The 19,482-nt window shown below is 43.7% G+C and overlaps 1 protein-coding gene across 3 annotated transcripts in view; it reads right to left on the reverse strand.

The window, feature by feature from the left end:
* The window catches only part of LOC147706804 (calpain-1 catalytic subunit-like), an 815,105-nt gene that overhangs the window by 203,017 nt on the left and 592,606 nt on the right, over nucleotides 1-19,482 (reverse strand). For all 3 annotated transcript variants that reach the window (XM_086925934.1, XM_086925935.1, XM_086925933.1), the window contains one exon: nucleotides 11,289-11,367. In XM_086925934.1, coding sequence (XP_086782060.1) covers nucleotides 11,289-11,367 — 79 coding nt within the window. The remainder of the gene's footprint in view (nucleotides 1-11,288; nucleotides 11,368-19,482) is intronic.

Consider the following 19,482-nt stretch of genomic DNA (forward strand, 5'->3'; position numbering starts at 1 on the left):
TGCAATGGATAATGTGGATTTCACGGTTAAGGAGGTTACTGAGACAATACTCAAATTAGCTGCGGGAAAGGTCCCAAGGCTGGATAAGCTCCCAGGCGACCTATTCAAACATGAACCCATTATATGGGCTCCATATTTGACAGCCATCCACAATGCAGTCCTTAGAGGCATGTCTCTACCTAGTACTAGGCTGGGCGCAGAGATCGTGCCCATTCTCAAGACGGGGTCGCCTCTTCTCCCAGCCAACTACAGGCCTATTAGTTTGATTGACGTGCCGCAAAAGATCTTCGGCAGGTTAATCTTAGAGCGCCTACAGGACTGGATGGAGGATAACTCCGTATTGAGTCCATATCAGGCAGGGTTCAGAAGAAATACATCCACAACAGACCAGATCCTACGCCTGTCCATGTTATTCTGGAAGACTGTTAAGTTTGAGGGGGGATGTCTATACACAGTTTTTGTGGACCTTTGACTTGGTCCCGAGAGGCAAGCTTTGGGTAGTACTGGCTGAAATGGGCATTCCCCCCCTACTTCTGAATATTTTAATCCGACTCCATCAAGATAATTTTGCTCGGGTGAGGTGCGGGAGGAATGGTGCGCTGTCCACCCTGTTTTTCCTCTTTGTCAACGGGGTAATCTCCCATCTAAATGGGATACCGAATACTGATGCACCTAAGTTGGCCGGCAGCAGGGTGCCTGCAATAATGTTTGCAGATGACACCCTGCTGCTGTAAAAATCTCAGATGGGGATACAACGGGTATTGAATGGCTTTACAGCATTCTGTGTGGAACGTGGCTTGGAAATCAATGCCATGAAAACCAAGTTCATGATTTTTAACTCTCCAGCAAACACACGCCCAAACCCCACAATAGCAGTAACCAGATTGGAAAGGGTTGGGATTTTTGATTACATAGGGGTAACTATCAACGAAAGCATGACCTGGGTCCCTCACCAAATCAAATATCCCAACTCAAACTTACTCAGCTAATAGGAGGCATTTCCAAGACCTCTAATTCCTCCACAATTAAACTTATTGGTCCTCCCATCGAGATTTACAAAACACAGGCAAGAGGTGCAGTCATCTATGGGGGTGAACTATGGGGGCATGTCTGCAGGCCTGACATTGTCATTACAGAAAATAAATTCCTTAGACAACTTTTAACTTTCCCCCTTGGCACTCCCCTGCTTCCTCTCAGACTCGATATGGGTCTTAGGCCGATAGATGAGGTCGTGGGTCTCAAGCCACTGACATTCTGGCGAAGGTTATGGAGCACGCCAGAGCTCCTGAATTATAGGCAGGAGCTCCTTGAAATTTTAAACCTGACAAAAACTATGAAAGTGCCTTGGCTTGACTACATTAAAAATGAATTCATCAAGCTAGGGGTCTCAGAGCTGTGGTATGACCCAGAAACAGCTTGCACCAGGGTCTCAAGAAAAAGCTTATCCAAACTTTATTACGACAATAAATTATCTATCTCCATAGCCAATGTACAAACAGGCACCCTTACAGACCGTTTTCTAAAGATAAAAGATTGCTGCTATTTTGAATGTGTTCTGGATGATATTTTTCCTGTTTTAACTAGGAAGTTGTATCTGCAGTGAAAGTATGGGATTTTACTAATTAGAGCTTTTACCACCAAGTGGTCTCCCACCTACCCGGAAAATTGTCCCAGTTGTGACTGTGACTTGGAAAAGGAGTTACATATTATGTTTTTCTGTCCTCGCCTACAATGAAACCGATTATCCAAGTGTTAAAGACCACCATGTCAGGAGCCCCGTCTGAACCCTGCCCTCCTAAAGTCTTTCATCTGTTCCCAGAAATATTCAGTGAGCAAATAAAAGCAGTGTTCTCTGAGATAATTCGATCTGGTCTGTTCCCAGAGGCGTGGAAGACGGCCTCAGTCCGGCCTCTAATATTGACCCTAGTGAATCCAGTAGCTACCGGCCAATCTCCAGGATTCCCTTTCCGTCTAAGGTGCTGGAGAAACTACTCAACATGCAGATTACAACTTTTATCTCCGCCGGAGATCTCCTGGACTATTCACAGTATGGGTTTAGAGAGGGCCACGGAACAGTGACTGCTTTGGTTATGGCAGCTAGGAACTTAGAAGAACACTGGATGCAGGAAGGAAGGCCGCCTTGATCTTGTTAGATCTGTCGGACGCCTTCGACACTGTCAACCACGAGATTTCACTGCCATTACCCTACTGTCCTCCGATCTAATGGGCAGAACTTTTGCAGTAGAAGTGGATGGATCGGCATCTAAATCCTTAATTTACGTGGCCCCTTTGGCAGTGATCATCAGGCAGTGTGGTTTTTTGGTGGTCTCTTTTCTTATTAGGGACAGCGGAGACCTGGAATCGTTTACCGATCTTGATAAAGAATAGCACGTCGCTCATGGCATTTAGAAGACTACTGAAAACTTGGCTATTCGTCAACTAAAATGTCAGGACTACCAGGGTCTACCAAAGTTCAGCACTCCTGCCAATTCCAGTGCCAAGACGCCATCGGGCATAAGCGCGCTTTACAAGTCTATAAATCAAATCTCTGCATCCTCGCTGCGATGAGACCTTAAAACAGCCTTATTGATCATTGGAACAGGTGAGCAGCAATGATACGGAGCGCAGCGGTAGGCCGCGCTCACATGCCGGATGCCTACAGGTTAAAAGATGGAAAACATATCACAGAGCAAAGAGAGGTCAGGGGTCCCAGGAAGGGATCCTCCCTGCCAGTCCAATGGAAAAAACACCAATACCAATCACTTTTAAAAGACTTAGTAGAGAAAGAAAAAAGCCAGAAATAAAGAAAAAGACAATGTATTTTGAGTGATACAGTCACATTAATAATTTAGTTATTAATAATAATCATATCTATACTAATATAATAAAGAGAGAGCCCAAACCTTTGAGGCGGGTAATCTCAGGAACCACAGCACCAATCACAACACCCAATACAGCGTTGGAAAGGGCAGTTGCAGCTGAAGGACATAGGCTATGCAGACGCCCACCATATACATTTAAAAGGTAAAAGAACTGTGCCAGCAAAGTAGTCCCTTTTGGGCGTGTCTGCGTTGTGCTGTGGGCGTGTGCTGGGGGCGTGACAAACGCTGGGGGCGTGTGGTACATTCCACCCTTCATGCCATGTCTCATATCGTGTGCTAATCCCACCCTGCTCCCTTTAAATACCCCTGCACCCCATAATCATAACCCACCAGTACTCCTTAAAATACCCCAACACCCTTAAACACTAACCCATCTTAACCCTATAAATATACCCAGTACCGGAAAACCCAAACCTATCCCTAAACCCTAAAAATACCCCTGTAGCCCAAAACCCACACCTAGCCCTGAACCCTATAAATACCCCTGCACCTCAAAACCCAAACCTACCTCTGAACCCTAAAAATACTCCTGTACCCCATAACCCAAACCTAGCCCTGAACCCTAAAAATACCACTGTACCCCAAAACCCAAACCTACACCTGAACCCTAAAATACCCATGTACCCCAAAACCCAAACCTAGCCCTGAACCCTGAAAATACCCCTGTACCCCGAAACCCAAACCTAACCTTGAACCCTAAAAATACCCCAGTACCCCAAAACCCAAACCTAGCCCTGAACCCTAAAAATAACCCTGTAACACAAAACCCAAACCTACCCCTGAACCCTAAAAATACCCTTGTACCCCAAAACCCAAACCTAGCCCTGAACCCTTAAAATACCCCTGTACCCCAAAACCCAAACCTACCCCTGAACCCTAAAAATACCCCTATACCCCAAAACCCAAACCTAGACCTGAACCCTAAAAATACCCCTGTACCCCAAACCCATACCTATCCCTAAACCCTAAAACTACCCCTGTACCCCATAACCCAAAACTATATCTGAATCCTTAAAATACCCAAACACATACCTCAGTACCCCAAAACATATACCCCTATACCCATACTTACCATGTCCAAACATTTTAAAAAAACATGCTTTTACCATTCATGCATTTACAACAAATTTCGTTGTAAATGTATGCGTGGTAAAAGCATATAAAATGTAATGCCATACGTTATAATGGCATTGCGGAGTCATGGTACTTTCGTAATGAAAGTATGCGGAAAGAAAGTTGCGGAATAATGGGTGTTTACCCTCCCCCGGTAAATACAGTGGTGGCACGGCGGCCCACATCTCCAGCAACATACTCATATTTTTTCACCACCCATTTGAAAAATGCACAGGTCTCTCTCATTGATGGCCAGCACCGACATACACTTTTAGACACACCTCCCGCCACAAGTTCTAGAATTGTGAACTTTAGAGCTGGGGAGCTGCGTTCGAATCTCGGCATCAGCTCAACATCCTGTGATTCCAGGCCAATCGCTTTGTCTCCCCGTGCCTACCACAAATGAATGTGTTCTTCTGTAATGTAAATTGTGCTCATGCCATGTTGTCGAGTTCGCGCTATATAATATTGCAAGGAAAAATAAAGTAGGGAAACTCGAGTTCACACACTACTGAACGCGCACTCTTAAGTGCATCAGCAGTGCACTGTGAATCGGAGCATTTCACAGGCCTGTCACAGATAAGAAATGCTATGAAAACGAAATCCTAAAAACAATATACTACTGGCCGGCAGCAATTCATACCCGGACAACGTCGGGACGTGCTGCTAGTAGGTATATAATAGCTCATAATTCCAGCAGCCATTTCAGGTGCACCACCAATCCAGGGCAGAGCCCGGGGAAGCCTCGGACAACCTCCTCTTGAGACTTTGGCCCCCCTGGTGGTCCGGAGAATGTGGACATTGTGTTGCAGTAGAAGCAGGGGGATGTGACTTAAGTGCACCTCGCACTTGCTACAAGTTCCAGCTGCTTGGCACATCAGAGCTCTCAAGTATCCCAGGCTCAGGCATAAGAAATTCATCTATTCAGGTTTTTCTTTGTATTTTGTGACAGTAGATTATAATTTTATAATAGGAAATTTAGGACTACATGTTCTAGAATGCTAAGTAAAAACTAGATAGAGTGGCCTACTCTTATACGTTATGGAAAATTTGAGCACTGAACTTGTATCTCCTGGAGTAGGTGTAATGGACAAGTGATTTACATCCAATGAACGCTTTCTGATGGATACTGTAACTGCAAGCTCCTCATCTTTTGAATCCCCCAGAAGGTAGACTGGATCCCAAGACTATTGCCCACTGCCACGTGTCACCGTGTGGCTTCTTGGTAAATCGCTACAATGCCAGAAATGATGGAGTGGAGCCACAAATAAGCACCACCAAGAGCACTAACATCAGTTTCATAAATGTTATCCTTCTGTGCTGTAAGATGAGGAGCAATTAAAACAAACTGTGGGTGAAAGTGTGCTGAATTCTGACTTGGGACCTTATTATAATGTATACAAGTCCACTTCACATACTGGGAGGAGGGATACTTGTGAGTAATCAGTGGTTATAGAGAGCATCTCACAGAATAAGCGTTTCCCAAGTTAAGTAACTTGTTCTTCTGATGGATACTGCTGAATAGATACCATCAGAGACAAAATACATCTCCTGATGCCTTTTTTGAAGGAAATTTTGACACTGCACCGTGGGGAGCCATCCGCACCCGATAGTTTGGGGATTCTCCAGTCAACTGCTTGTGCCTTGAGGCGATGTGCCTCCTGCATAATACTTCTGTTTAATTCAGTCTGCTCACAAGGGCTGTAACGGCCATAAGAGACCCTGAGCCAGAGTCATGGGCCCAAGCTGCAGAATGGCTATAACACTATTAGAACACTGGGAAGGCCCAGGCAGGACATATTTGGGGGGCTTGTGTTCAGAGCAACTTGAACCATTTCCTACTATTTCAAGTCTACATGATGCAAAACAATACTATATACGGTATATATATTTCATCGCGCCTGCCCGATTGCCGTTTCAGTAACATCGTGATATATGAGCACGCTGCGCTTGAACTGTTCGAATAATTAGCAGTAGGAGTGAGTGGCAAATAAGCGACTTCAATTTCTCGCTTGTAAAAACGCACATTCAACCTGTTTACAAGCCCCTGCCTAAGCCATCAATGAAAATGTTTTCTGATACCGCAAGGAATGCAGAAGCAGATGATGTGTTTAAATGCAGCCCAATGCAACGCCCTGCCAAAGTCACAGTAAATGAAACTCCCAATTCACTACAGGCATTGTTGAATAAATTGGAAAGACTTATAGAACGTGAGATCCGAAAATGGTGGGAAGCGACCTCACTGCAACGCTATCTTGAGGTCAAAAGAGTACTACGCGGATTACGTATCTACACTATTCCTTCCTACGAGAATCCGGACCCTGCGCTTCTCGAAGAGTGGTCGGAGTACACAGCAGAGTCTAGCGCCGGGATGTTAAAGACTCTCATAAAATTTGCCTGGAGTGATAGGGAGAAATGTCTGCAGGAAATAGTGGAGACAGAGGCTTTAATTGATGCAAATACTGAAATAGCTGACAAAGCTGACCTACGTGAAAAAATTAAAACTTGTTTGATCGCATATCATTCCTACCTTCCAGAAGCCAGATCCAGAGCTCATCAACGAGTGGATGGAAAACAACAATACATGTTCTAACAACACGTTAAAAATACTGATTAAATACGCAGAGAAAGAGTGTACTAAACTGAACGAGGAAAGTGAAGTTCTCATAAATAAACTTAAAGAGAAATATTCTGAAAGTGATTTTTCAATTGAGATGGCCAAATTGAATAAACGTTTCAGAGAAAATTGAGCAAGAAATAAAAGATAAAAAACAAAGAAAATTCCACTGTGACGAGGTCGATTATAAAAAAGGACAGATTCTAACCTTTGCAAAGAGATTTGATGCTCTAAGAGACTCTGCAAAGAAAGATCGGAAAACCAAACAGGTCAAAAAGAATACGGTTGTCTCTGAGGCCACTGTAGTTACAGAAGAGGAAACTGCACTGGTAGAAACAGAAAGCGAGTCTGGTGAGAGCGACATTTCGGAATTGGATGAAACTGTTGCCCCAAAAGACAGAATTTTAAACGAGTTCGCCCTGATGGTACAAGGACGTCAAATGGGCACGCCTCCAAGGAATCGTGGAAGAGGCGGCAGAGGAGGAAACAAAGCAATTGGAAGAGGAATCGCAAAGAATGTGGCCAGCCCGGTGGGAATGCGCACAAGGGGCAAATCTGCGAAGAAATGACAACAAAAACTGTGGTAAATTTATCTAAACGCATTTTAACGTCTGATCAATTGGAAGTGTTATCAAGGGGTCTTTCATTTTGCCCTACAGCGAGATTTAATTTCACTAACTCGCGCATAGACCTATTTCGGTTTACCCGTGAACTCAAGCTAAAAAACTGGTTTGCCTGTAAAATACGTTTGAAAAAAGATGACATTCATGATAAAGCGAGTAGGCTGACTCTTAATGACGCTGAAACATTGCAAGCCTTTCATGAATTAGCAGGCTGTGATAATGTTATTGATGATCCCGTATTGAATCTGGTTGAAACAGAAACAGTTGACATGAGTAGTATGAGTGGTTTTAAACCCAAATCTGTCTTTGTACCCAACATTGTGAACAGTTATATTGATACTTTTGAACAGGGCATGTTGGAGGAAATGCGTAGAATTGATAGGAAAAGACCCAAGCTTAATATGAACCTTAGTAGGAATCAATTTCTCGCATTGAAAGACATGGAAAGTTGGTCCCATGTGGTGATCAAAAATAGTGACAAGGGGGGGAATGTGGTCATTTGGCCCCTGGACATGTACTTAAAGGAAGGATACAGGCAGTTGAGTGATGTGGAAAATTATGTAACAGCTACCAAACAGGAATACAATGATATGAAACAAATGTATTTTGATAAATTGTATAACTGGAAAGAAATGGGTATAATAGAAGATGAGGAGTATAAGTTCCTTTTATGCAGATACCCTTTGATAGCGGCATTATATTTACTGCCTAAACTGCATAAAAACATTGAAACACCACCTGCTAGAAAATACCTCTAGGTATATCGATCACTTTCTGCCGCCTTTAGTGCATGCCTTACCATCTTACGTTAGAGACACCTCTGACTTTTTGAAAATTATTGACAAATTCACATGGAAACCTGAATATTGGTTGATCAGCTTTGATGTGATCAGCTTGTATACAAGCATACCACAAAATCTGGGTATTGATGCATGTAAATATTTTCTAAGAAATTGTTCCATCTCCCATTTAGTACATACCAATATGTTACTTGAAATTATGTGGCTATGTCTCACGAACAACTTTTTCATTTTTAATAAATGTATGTACAAACAAATCCGTGGGAGGGTGATGGGTACTTGCTTTGCCCCCAGTTTCACTGGGTTGTACCTGGGCTGGTGGGAGGAGTTAGTGGTGAGCAACATCTCCCACTATAGTACCCACGCCGTCCTGTGGGTAAGGTACATAGGCGACATTTTCTGCGTCTGGAATGGCACACTTAATCAAGCTAAAGAATTTGAGACAATTATCAATGATAATTGTCTCAATCTCAAATTCACTAGTCAAATGAGCCAAACACAACTTGAATTCTTAGAGGTGAGTTTGGTAGTTAAGAACGGGGCTCTTGCAAGCTCACTATTCCGCAAGAAGACTACGGGAAATAGTCTCCTGAATGCTGATAGCTGTCATCTGGCTACACTCATACGCAGTATACCGTTGGGTAAACTTATCAGGGCCAAACGGAACTGTAGCACAGTTTAGAGTTATGAGCAAGAAAAACAATTAATGATGAAAAGGTTTACTGCTAGGGGATACTCCAAGAAAACTATAAAACAGGCAGTAGCTAGAGTTGCCCAGATGAACAGGGGGGACCTCCTGATCCCAAAAGAGCGCCAGAGAGACGACACTATTCGCTTCATAACTAACTATGATTGTCAATCATGGGAGATAAGGCGAGGCTTGAAAAAATTCTGGGATGTCCTTAGATTGGACAAAGACCTGCAGGAAACAATGGGGCACATGCATCATTGAGACATTTTGCACTTCTTAATTTGCGAAAAATACCGAATTGCAAATTGAGAATTGCAAAATGCTATGCATCATTATTTTCGGTATTTATTTGTTATTCGGTAAAAATCGCAATTTTTACCGAATCCCAAATAAATATCGAATTCTTAAGTGCATTTTCGCAATTCCCATTGATTCCTATGGGCCCAAAGGCCCATAGGAGTCAATGGGAAGGCTTTTACAAATTCGCAATTTGTTGATGCATTCCAAGGGTGCAGGGGGGGGGTCCAAAGGACCCCCCCCTGCACCCCTGAAATGCATTTGAAAGTGCATGTTTCACACACACATGTCCTAAGGACATGTGTGTCTGTAACATGACAGTTTAAAAAATGATTTTTTTTGCTTTTTGACAGATTTTCGCAAATTACCACGAGGGTCAACCTCGTGGTAATTTGCACTTCCAATTTCAAAATTCGAATTTTTTTTTTAAATTGATGCATTGCATTTAAGGAATCGCACAAATGCGATTCCTTAAATGCATTTGCATTTTTAAGAAATGCAAAAAAATACGAATTTTGAAAAAGAGTTTGATGCATCCCAAAAACGTATTTAGGAAGTGCAAACGGCCGAATTTACAGATTCGCACCGTTTGCACTTCCTAAATAGGTTGATGCATGTGCCCCAATATGTGATACCCCATCAGTTACATACAAAAAAGCCAAATCACTGAGAGACATCTTAAGCACTACACTTATTAAAGAAAGCCCCAAACCTAATGTGATACAAGGATTTTTTCCCTGTAAGAGATGTAAGGCGTGCAGATTAAGCAAAAATTGTAAATCAATCAGAATTTCATCAGATCAGGAGGAACACAAAATTACCAAGCATCTTAGCTGTACCACCGAATACGCTATATATGGGTTACAATGTCCCTGTGACAAATTTTACATTGGTTGCACCACCAAACAAGCAAAACTTAGAGTCCTGGAGCACCTTAGGGCCATAACAAATCTTAATCAGCAGTACCCTGTGGCTAGACATTTTGCCTTAGAACATAATCAAAACCCAAATTTGTTAAAATTTGTGGTACTGGATTGTGTGGACAACAAGGAGAGAGGTGGCAATCTGTGGCTAGATCTAAAAGCTGGAGTCCAGATACATAATCAAGTATAATACGATTCAACCTGTTGGTCACAACCTCGGGGAAGAATTAGCAGTCCACCTTCGAGATTGAATCTTATAACCTGCATGACTGGAACTGTTTGTAGTGCATACATTGTCTGAATCTTAATAACTTGCAGCCGCCTCTTTTGTGATCACTGCTTACTTTTAAATAACATCTGATTATTTTAATATGCACGTGCACAGTATAATATATGTTGGTGTCGAGGACATACGGGCTGAAAATATACTGTTGTTTCTTGTTGCAGGTGTTGGACTCTCTGCCCACTTGGGCTGAATTGAAAACTGAGAAATCTATTCTACAATATACCAGATGGTGCATGCCCACTGAGGCGTTATCCCTAGGTTTCAAAATATATTCAATATGCATAAATATTGCGGGACACTTTTTGTTAATTTGACAATCGGTATGTGGTATTTATCATAACCATTGCCACAAGATATATGCACACCGATGCTGGTTTGTTTACCATTTGAGCAACACTGTTATGCAATGTGATTATATAACGTGGCATCCATTTACCGTTTACATTTCAAGAAATCTGCATTTGTGTTTAAATGTAATGGGCCATATAATGCTTGATGCAAACGTTATTATTTACCTTGGTTTGTTGGATAACACGTTTGAGTTGAAACACTGTAGCCCGGATAGTATGTCTTTGATGTCTATCACCACGTGGTATGTGTAACACTGTGTCTGTTTCACTTTAAAAGTTTGGCGCGTTTACCTGTACTCCACCCGTGAGCAAGAGGTAGGCTTACCTCGAAACGCGTAGGGGCTGTTTTTCCGCCAATAAACCTGAATACATATAACATTTAAAAACCCATTGCATTTCAATAAGATTGTTTTAATACATGATTATAGTGGAACTGCTACCCGTTTTAAAATATATAATTGGAGTAACCTGCATAGTGCACCAATGTCACTTTGCTATCAATACACATGCAGTTCAAGAAATAATAAATTAAATATTATTTTGCATAGGGAAAACTAAAACCCTTTCGTTGATGTTTAGAAATATCTTTCTTTTTTTCTTTAAAACAATTGCAAAAACACCTTCAAAGTAGCAATTTGGTGTTATATGTGCAAGCTGCCACGGTGCCATCTCATGTACCCCACTCCTTGTACCCCACCTCACTCACCAGCTGCCTCCAGGGCCACCCGCAGCTCGTAGGAGCTCATGGTGCCAGATCTATCCAGGTCGTGCTGTAGGAAGATAGTCTGAAAAGAAGAGGAATGTTTGGTCAGAGAACATGCTGGGGTGTAGTCTGTGTAAAACGTCGCAAGAGGAATATTCCTTCTTCCTCGCTGTGTTCCTTCTTACATTTAACCCACCCTCTGAAGACTCCACACCCTCCTCCTTCACTAGCACCCTTCTCTCCTGCCCCCACAACTATGCATGAGTGCTGCAGCACCCCCAAAATAGCCATGCGGGAGTTCAGATGAATATGCTATCAAGAGTTGTTTAGATTTTGTTTTTATCTTACAATATTTATTGTTTGTTTTTAAAGACAGAGGTTTAAATGTCAGGCTATGTCTTCTGACATATTGCTGCTAATTCTTTTAGCAGAGAGATTTGTGCTTACTTTTCTTTCTTTGACTCCAAAGTGAGAGTATTTTGTAGACTGAACAATAGGACAGTCTTACTGGGGCACAGGGAGTGCAATGTCAATTTTATTCTAACACACAGCAACATGTAAATAAATCGACAACATTTGTCAATATATATTGCTCATTAGAAAAGCACCGAAGGCATCGTTTTTTACATTCTGAATTGTGATGAAAACAAAGATTTTAGGCGAATAAAATAATTAAAGATATTTTTCTTGGTGATACATAAATGATAAATATTTGCTTAAACAAGATTTTCACATATTATTGTATTTGCACTTGATAGTTTTATGTGTAAAACTGAATGTGAACATTGGATGGCCATAAGAATAGAAAATGTGCTGTCTATAAAATACATTACGCTACTACACCATGTTTTAGTAATATATTTGTAACCATGTTCTCCAAAATACACCACCAGCTACATACACTATACTCATCACTCTCCTTCTAAATGCATTTTCTAGGCTTTGGTTGAAGCTTGGACTCTTACCAATCCCTATGACTTCAGTGATGTAACATTGATGGCTGCACCTCCACTCTGAAAACTATTCCAGCACCACTGCTATCAGCTACAAATCATCCCCACTGGCATCAGTTTACAGACCACCCTAGCTCATAGATAATAAAAGCAAGAAATTAGGCACGTTGCCAACTGGATACAAATGGCACGTGGAACAAAAGCACACCAGTCAGTAGTACGAGTCCTGCCGCATCAATGGTATCGCACCAGTAGAAGCAAAGGCATGTCGGCCAGTTGTGATGCCTGCAGGGATTGAAATGTACCACCTCACCAAGTTGGTGGGGTGGCCAAAGTAAAAGCCCCCATGAATTTGTAGCTTTTGGTGGGGCCCCTTATGATGTTGGGACTCCAATAAATAAAACTGAGGCGGGGATGCTCAGTAGTCATGTAGCAATGCCTGAGACCATATTCTCTGTGTGGCTTGTAATTTATTTATAGGCCTTTGGTACCAGGTCTGACACCCAACCAGGCACTGGGCCAACCCATGAATGGGCATGAACCCCGCCAAAGACCAGTTTGCCTGTCCTCACCACACTGGAGCACCTGAGGGTTCTTGAATCTGCAGGACGTGCCTCTGCTTTGCTCGTGGCTATCACGGACGTCCGCACATACCAGCTACCAGTCTCCACAGTAGGAGGGTCAAATTGCGATGTTTGCTGGAGGCCTGCGGTTTGCTCTGCATGGGCCCGATTCACAGAACTAACTTAAGACGTATGTCTTCAGTCTGTCTTAAGTTTGTCTTAAGACAAACTTAAGACAAAATCCTAACTTCTGTGAATACCAAAAGTAGTACGTTTAGGATTTTGTCTTAAGTTAGTTCTGTGAATCGGGCCCCATGAGTTTGCAACTCATTGACTCGTGTCTCGCAGTGCTGCGAGGACGCGTGGTGTTGCTTCAGCCTCTCTACCTGTCACTGCCTCATCGGCTGTGTCACACCTGCAGCCCTGACCATGTGGCAGAGGCGCGGTTGGAACTTGACTGTCCCACATGCTCCCGTTGTCCTATGCAGCTCCACAAGGTCTTCTTTGCTCTTTTGGCCCATTCAGCTTAGTCAAGTGAGGTGACTGTGCTTGGCCCACACATACCCCAGAAGAGTACCCTGGCAGAGTTTGGTGAACAGAATTGAAATCTTGCCTCCTGCATTCAAAAAAACAAAACAAAGACAACTGCACATAAAGTGCACTTATCTAACAGCCATTCACTACAATCAATATCTAGCTGCAGAAATCAGGTTCAAACTTTACCTGGTCCTGGCGGGCAGCTCTTGGCTAGTCTTTTGCCTAGCTTCTCTCTGCAAAGGGTTGACACACCACGTTATCGGGTCCCAAGGCTGTCCCTACACCCTCAGTGAAAATGTTCTTCCAGCGAGGTGCCCAAGGAGGGTGATCCATCACTTCTCGCCCACCATGGCCTCGATTTCGACAATGGTGTCTTTTGTGGTTGATGGATGGTCATCGACTGTAGAGTCGAAATTGAAAGACTGGACAGAACTCATACAATTCTACTTTTAGGAGGCTGGCATATCTAACGAGAGGTGGATAGCAATAGGAGCGAAGGACATTCACAGAATATATAAAACGCTGGTGGAAGCAACAGCAAAAACTTACACCACTCTGCTGAATGCACTCAATGCTTATTTCAAGCAAATGGCGAATAAAGAATATGAACGCCTCGTATTCAGGTAAGCCTGCCAGGAAGCAGAGGATTCTATAGACACCTTCCACAGCAATTTGAAGGAATTCCAAGAATGTGTGGGTTCCAGGATGGACAGGAAGAGATTTGCGCCCAGATAATATAAGGGTGCTACTCCACAAAGCTACAAGGAACAAATCTGCAAGATTCAGGGAAATCTCTGCGAGTAAATTTGACATTAGTGCGGTCCAAGGAATTAAGAAAGATAAGAGCTTCATACATTGAAGCAGCACTACACTGACCCATCAAAACAGAACAAGTAATGTGACCTGGACTTGCCCAGCACCGAATCCTCCAAGACGTTCCCAAGACAGGAAAGAGGAATGCAGATACTTCAGAGGGTCCCCATACAAGATGACTGACTGACCCACCAAAGGCAAACGATGCTCAGCGTGTGGGAAACATCCAAGACCTCAAAACAAATGGTCCACTTGGTATTAAATGAGCCTGACAGCAAAGAAGACATGGATGATGATAAAGAAGAATACTCAGTCCACTACCTCTTTGCGGAAGGTACTCCACCTTCTACCTATCGCCGCCTCCCGTGGTGTCAACTCAAGACCAGCCAATCACCACCACCATTGTCACAGGAGCATCGATTGAAGTCATGTCAATCACCACATACCACACCATGGCCCACCAACCCCCACTAGACAAAACAAAAATCAAAGTCTTGCATATGGGCAGAAGTCACCAATCCCCCTCCTTGGCTGTTTTAAGTCCACAGTATCCCATCTAGGAATCAAGGGAGACACAACAGTGCATGTGGCAGAAGAGGGCCACAGCATGCTTGTCAATGGAGCGACCGCAGAGGCACTGGGATTGATCTCCTTTGCTTTTGAAGTTCAGGAAGAACTATTGACCATTCTAGAAGAATTCAACACTGTCTTCAGAGGGAACGGATGCCTAAAGAACAGACAATCAAAGATACATATAGACTCAGTTATCCAACCAGTGGCCCTACGTCACTGCTGCATAGCCTTCCGCCTGAGACCGAAAGTGTAAGAAGAGCAGGAGAAGCTGGAAAGGACTGGCATCATTGAGAAGGTCACTGGACCCAGTCCGTGGGTGTCCCCGATTATGGTGGCCAGGAAGCCAAAACAACTATGGTAGGTCTGCATATGTGTGGATGTGGGACTACACAGTGTTGCTATGCAGTGGGAACGACACCTCACTCCTATGGTAAATGACATACTGGTCAAACCTAGTGGTGCTGAATGGGTCTTGAAGGTGGATCCCTGTTCAGGATATCAACTACCACTCCATCCTGACTCCAGGTATTTCACAATGTTTTTAATGCACATGGTCTACACAGGCATCACCACCTCAACTTTGGAATCTCTATTTCGGCGAAAATCTTTCAAAACTCCATAAGAGAGGTGCTCGGCGTCCTCCCCGGCGTCAGTGTTAGTGATGAGATCCTCAGCCACGTAAGTCCCTGAAAGAATACCTAATCAATCTCAGAGAAGTGCTACAACTGATCAAAGACGCAGGACTCACCTTACATCAGGAAAAATGTGAATTTCTAAAGAAGAAAATCAGCTTCTTTTGATATACGTTTTCAGAGAATGGAGTTGCCCCAGATCCTGGAAAAGTGTGTGGTGTGCAAGAATCCCAGGCGCCCGCAATATCACTAAAGTGAGAAGTTTTCTTGGCATGTTGAATTTCTGTGGTAAGTTCATCCCTGACTTCACAGTCCTCACTTGACCCCTCAGAGAGCTCACCAAGCTGATAATACTATGGCAAAGGGGTCCTAACCCAGAGAGTGTCTTTCGACAAACCAAAGAAGTGCTGTCAGTGGACACCACTCTATCCAATTTTGATCCTAAGAAAGCTACCAATGTACGGTGGATGCAAACCCTCATGGCCTCGGGCAGTACTAATGCAGCAATCAGATGACAGGTGGACCTCAGTAGCTTATGGCAGTCGATCCCTGACAGAGACTGAGCAATGTTATTCACAAATAGAGCAAGAGGCCATTGCAATACACTGGGCTTGTTGACATTTCCATATCTCTGTGTATGGTCACCCATTTGATGTCTCCATGGTCATAAACCACTCATACCTGTTTTCATGGGTCCTCGTCTAAACTGCAGCTCTGTATCAAGAAATGGCTGTCACAACTCGAAGAATACGATTATCAAGTTGAAAATCGACCAGGCTCTTCAAACCCCACTGACTATCTTTCATGCCATCCCTGTGCTGCCACCTCTCAGGAAGCAGAAGAAGTAGAAGCAATGGAAGTCTATGTGAGATATGTTGCCGAAAGGTCTCACCCACTTCTACTCCCACTGACATTTGACAGTCTTGATTTTGGCCATCTACGTGATGGACGACATGCTTTACTGATCATTGATGACTATACCATATACCCGGAAGTGGAGATAGCAGGATCTCAGATGGGGTCAGAAGCCATTGCAAAAGTGGAAAAAGTCATTGATACTCACAGGATAATTAAGGTTGTGAAGACTGATAATGGCCCTCCGTTTCATGGCCAAGAATTTGCTGATTACCTAAAGTCGTGGGGAATGCACCAACACAAAATGACACCTAGATGGCCCCAAGCCAACAGAGAAGTGGAGAGGTTTATGCAGACCCTCAACAAGATTGTCCTTATAGCCCACGCTGATCACCAACCGGTGGAGAAAGCCATTTATGGATTCCTGCATGAGTACAGACTAACCCCCCCCCACACACAACAACAGGTCAAGCTCCTGGAAATGCCTGTATGGGGTGCATTGTCGCTGATACCATCCCCATCCCCCCACCTTGATTCCTGAACCCATTGATGATGTGTGATGTGAGGTTCTCAACAGAAGAAAGATCACGATTGAACACTCCAGTGCATGACAGAATGCCCATCAATAGGAGATCCAACCGGGTGACTCAGTATACATCCAGGCAGCAAATTCCGTCTGCCCTTCAAACAACATACGTGGGTGGTAGTACACTGCAAAGGCACAATGGTCACTGCTCATAAAGGAGATGAAGAAGTCATACAATATATTTTATTCTTCAAGAAAGTTCAAAACGTGGGCACTGGTTCCAGTGAACATTCTTCCAAACCAGGCAGAGATGCCCATGACTTTGACCCTGCACCGTATTCCCCCTTACCTCTTTGAATTGTCTCACTAGACTGCTCCTAACATAGTAGTGAGTTGCTGACAACACCTTGCCCAAACCAGCAGCACCCACCAGAGAGTAGAGAAGATAGACTTTGTTCCCAGGAAAGGTCATGACACAGTAACTACTCCCAGTATCGCCTGAGAGGTAACCTGGCGATATCGTCCCACCTGGTGGACTTCCTGGTGTAAGCCGGGCGCTGCTGACCCCAGAGCTGAGGCCGACAGTGGGGTAACTATGTATCAATATTAATTTTTGTTTATTTGGTTAACTGTATCACTTTCAATCCTGCTATATTGTAAGCTCATTTTGTTGGAAATTGTGAAAGTAGGGAACAAATGTAATGTACCCCTTCACCAAGTTGGTGGGCTGGTAAAAATAAAAACACTCATGAATGTCAGCCAATGTTGTGTTTGCAGTGATGTCAGACAATGTGTCTACTAGTTCACAGCTAACTTCTCTAGCTTCTCCAGACGTGCTTTTTTTTCTTCTGTGGTACTGAAAATTCTGGACCCTGCTATTGTGTGGTACCGAAGCTCTACACTCGTGTCAAAAATATCATCGTATCATGACGATTTTGGTATTGGCAGACCGGTAATGATTGAGATACTATGCCTAAGCATTTGCGTCATGATCGAGTGACGAAATCACCCTGAAGTCGTAGTTTTCGTCTTGAACCCTCGGGTTCCATTTTGTGAGCGGCATCCATTTTGTGATTGCCCTTACATAGCCAAATGACAAAGGCTGAATTCGATCTGAAAGGACACGTACACCTTTGCTGACTCCTCTGTGACCTGGGCGAGCTGACTCCACTGCCTCAAGCCAAACCTGTTCGGGCAGGTCCTCTCCCAGTGGCCGAATGAGATTAATATCAAGGCACAACATGTCATAAACCGTTCATCGCACACAAGCTATGTCTAATCTCACACACACCTGTCCCTGTTTCTTCTTTATGACCTGTTTTACAAGGAGGGGGTGCCTGATTTTATTAGGGGTCTGTCGATATCTGATGGATGTTCTGGGCCTTGCCGGGTAATCTATCATGAACTGGACAAACTGAAATGTGGGCTTGTCATCATGACTCTGCTTTTTCTTTGTAGTAGAAATATTTGTATGACCAACTGTAAAACAAGGAATTCTTGCCTGAAGCTTATTATTTTGTATAAAAAGAGAAGGCTGGTTCTGTAAAAACGAGCAGTCTCCTGAGAACATACATGCTGTTGTACTTCTAGGATACCTGTTACTGGTTGCAGCCAATAAATACGATCTTTGACTTCACCTAGAAGACTCTGTGTTTCTATAGTCTGAAACAGGAAGGACTCGAGGTCTTTGGGTGTTCTCCCTGGCACCGCCGGGTCCATAAAAACCTGGTACCTCAGTTGGCGCCCAGCGTGGGGCGGTATCAGCGGTACCGGTCCAAGCCAGAGGTTCGTGAGGAGCTTTGTGTGAAAATTCCGGAGGACGGCCAACCACTTCAGCGACCCCTGCATGTCGACGTGGTCCGAAGGTCTTTGCTGCGAGGTTCCCTGCGTCCCGACGGCTACGAAGGACTGCTGCCCTGACTATCGCCCTGTTTTGGACCCTTGACGATTGGTAGAGCGAAACAATAGACAAGTCTTCTGGTGAGGTCATCGACACTTCAGTTAAGTATAAGTGGAGCGTCTCCCAGTCCTTAGTTTGGTTCTTAGTTTGCTATCCCTTCGGGATCGCTTTGTTTGGAACTTGCAAGTGCCAAAGCCGAAGGACTCGTGTATTCACGAGACTATCGTATTCGATAATCCTTTGAAGTTTGAAGCTAGACTAGAGAGCGAAGATGCCTGGTCTTAGCAGACTTGGGAATTTGTTTTGTCTTAGTTGTAGTAGGGACTCCCGATTGGAGGACTCGTGTCCGGTTCCTCCGATTGGAACTCCAACATATGAGCTCTATGTGAAGCATGGCGTAGGCCCTTTCACATATAACGAAGTATGGATCCGATACACCAGAAAGGATGGTGTTTTAAAATGGCCACAATATGGTAGCTTTGACACAGAAATCCTGGATAATCTAGAGGTTAAACTTTTTAAGAAGAAAGCCCGGCCGGCGATGTTTGACTCTTTTCACCAATGGCGCAAAGAAGCTAAACAGAAAGAAATTAAATTAGCGAAGAAAAATAAACTAGGTATGTCAATGGTGCAAGCTGCTGTTGCATTCAGGGATAATGAAGAAGAGCAAGAAAGTGAACAGATGAAATGAGTAAAGAAGTTAGCGGTAGATAGATGCTACCCAGCCTTGCCAACTAAAGCACAGGAAGCAAGGAACGATCTTGAGAAAGATCCGTTAATGTCACATCTCCTGAGTTCCCCTTATGCACAGAATGCTACGGCACCACCGCCACCGGTTGTGGCTG

The sequence above is a fragment of the Lissotriton vulgaris genome, chromosome 6 (assembly GCF_964263255.1).
Source record: "Lissotriton vulgaris chromosome 6, aLisVul1.2, whole genome shotgun sequence".
NCBI lineage: Eukaryota > Metazoa > Chordata > Amphibia > Caudata > Salamandridae > Lissotriton > Lissotriton vulgaris.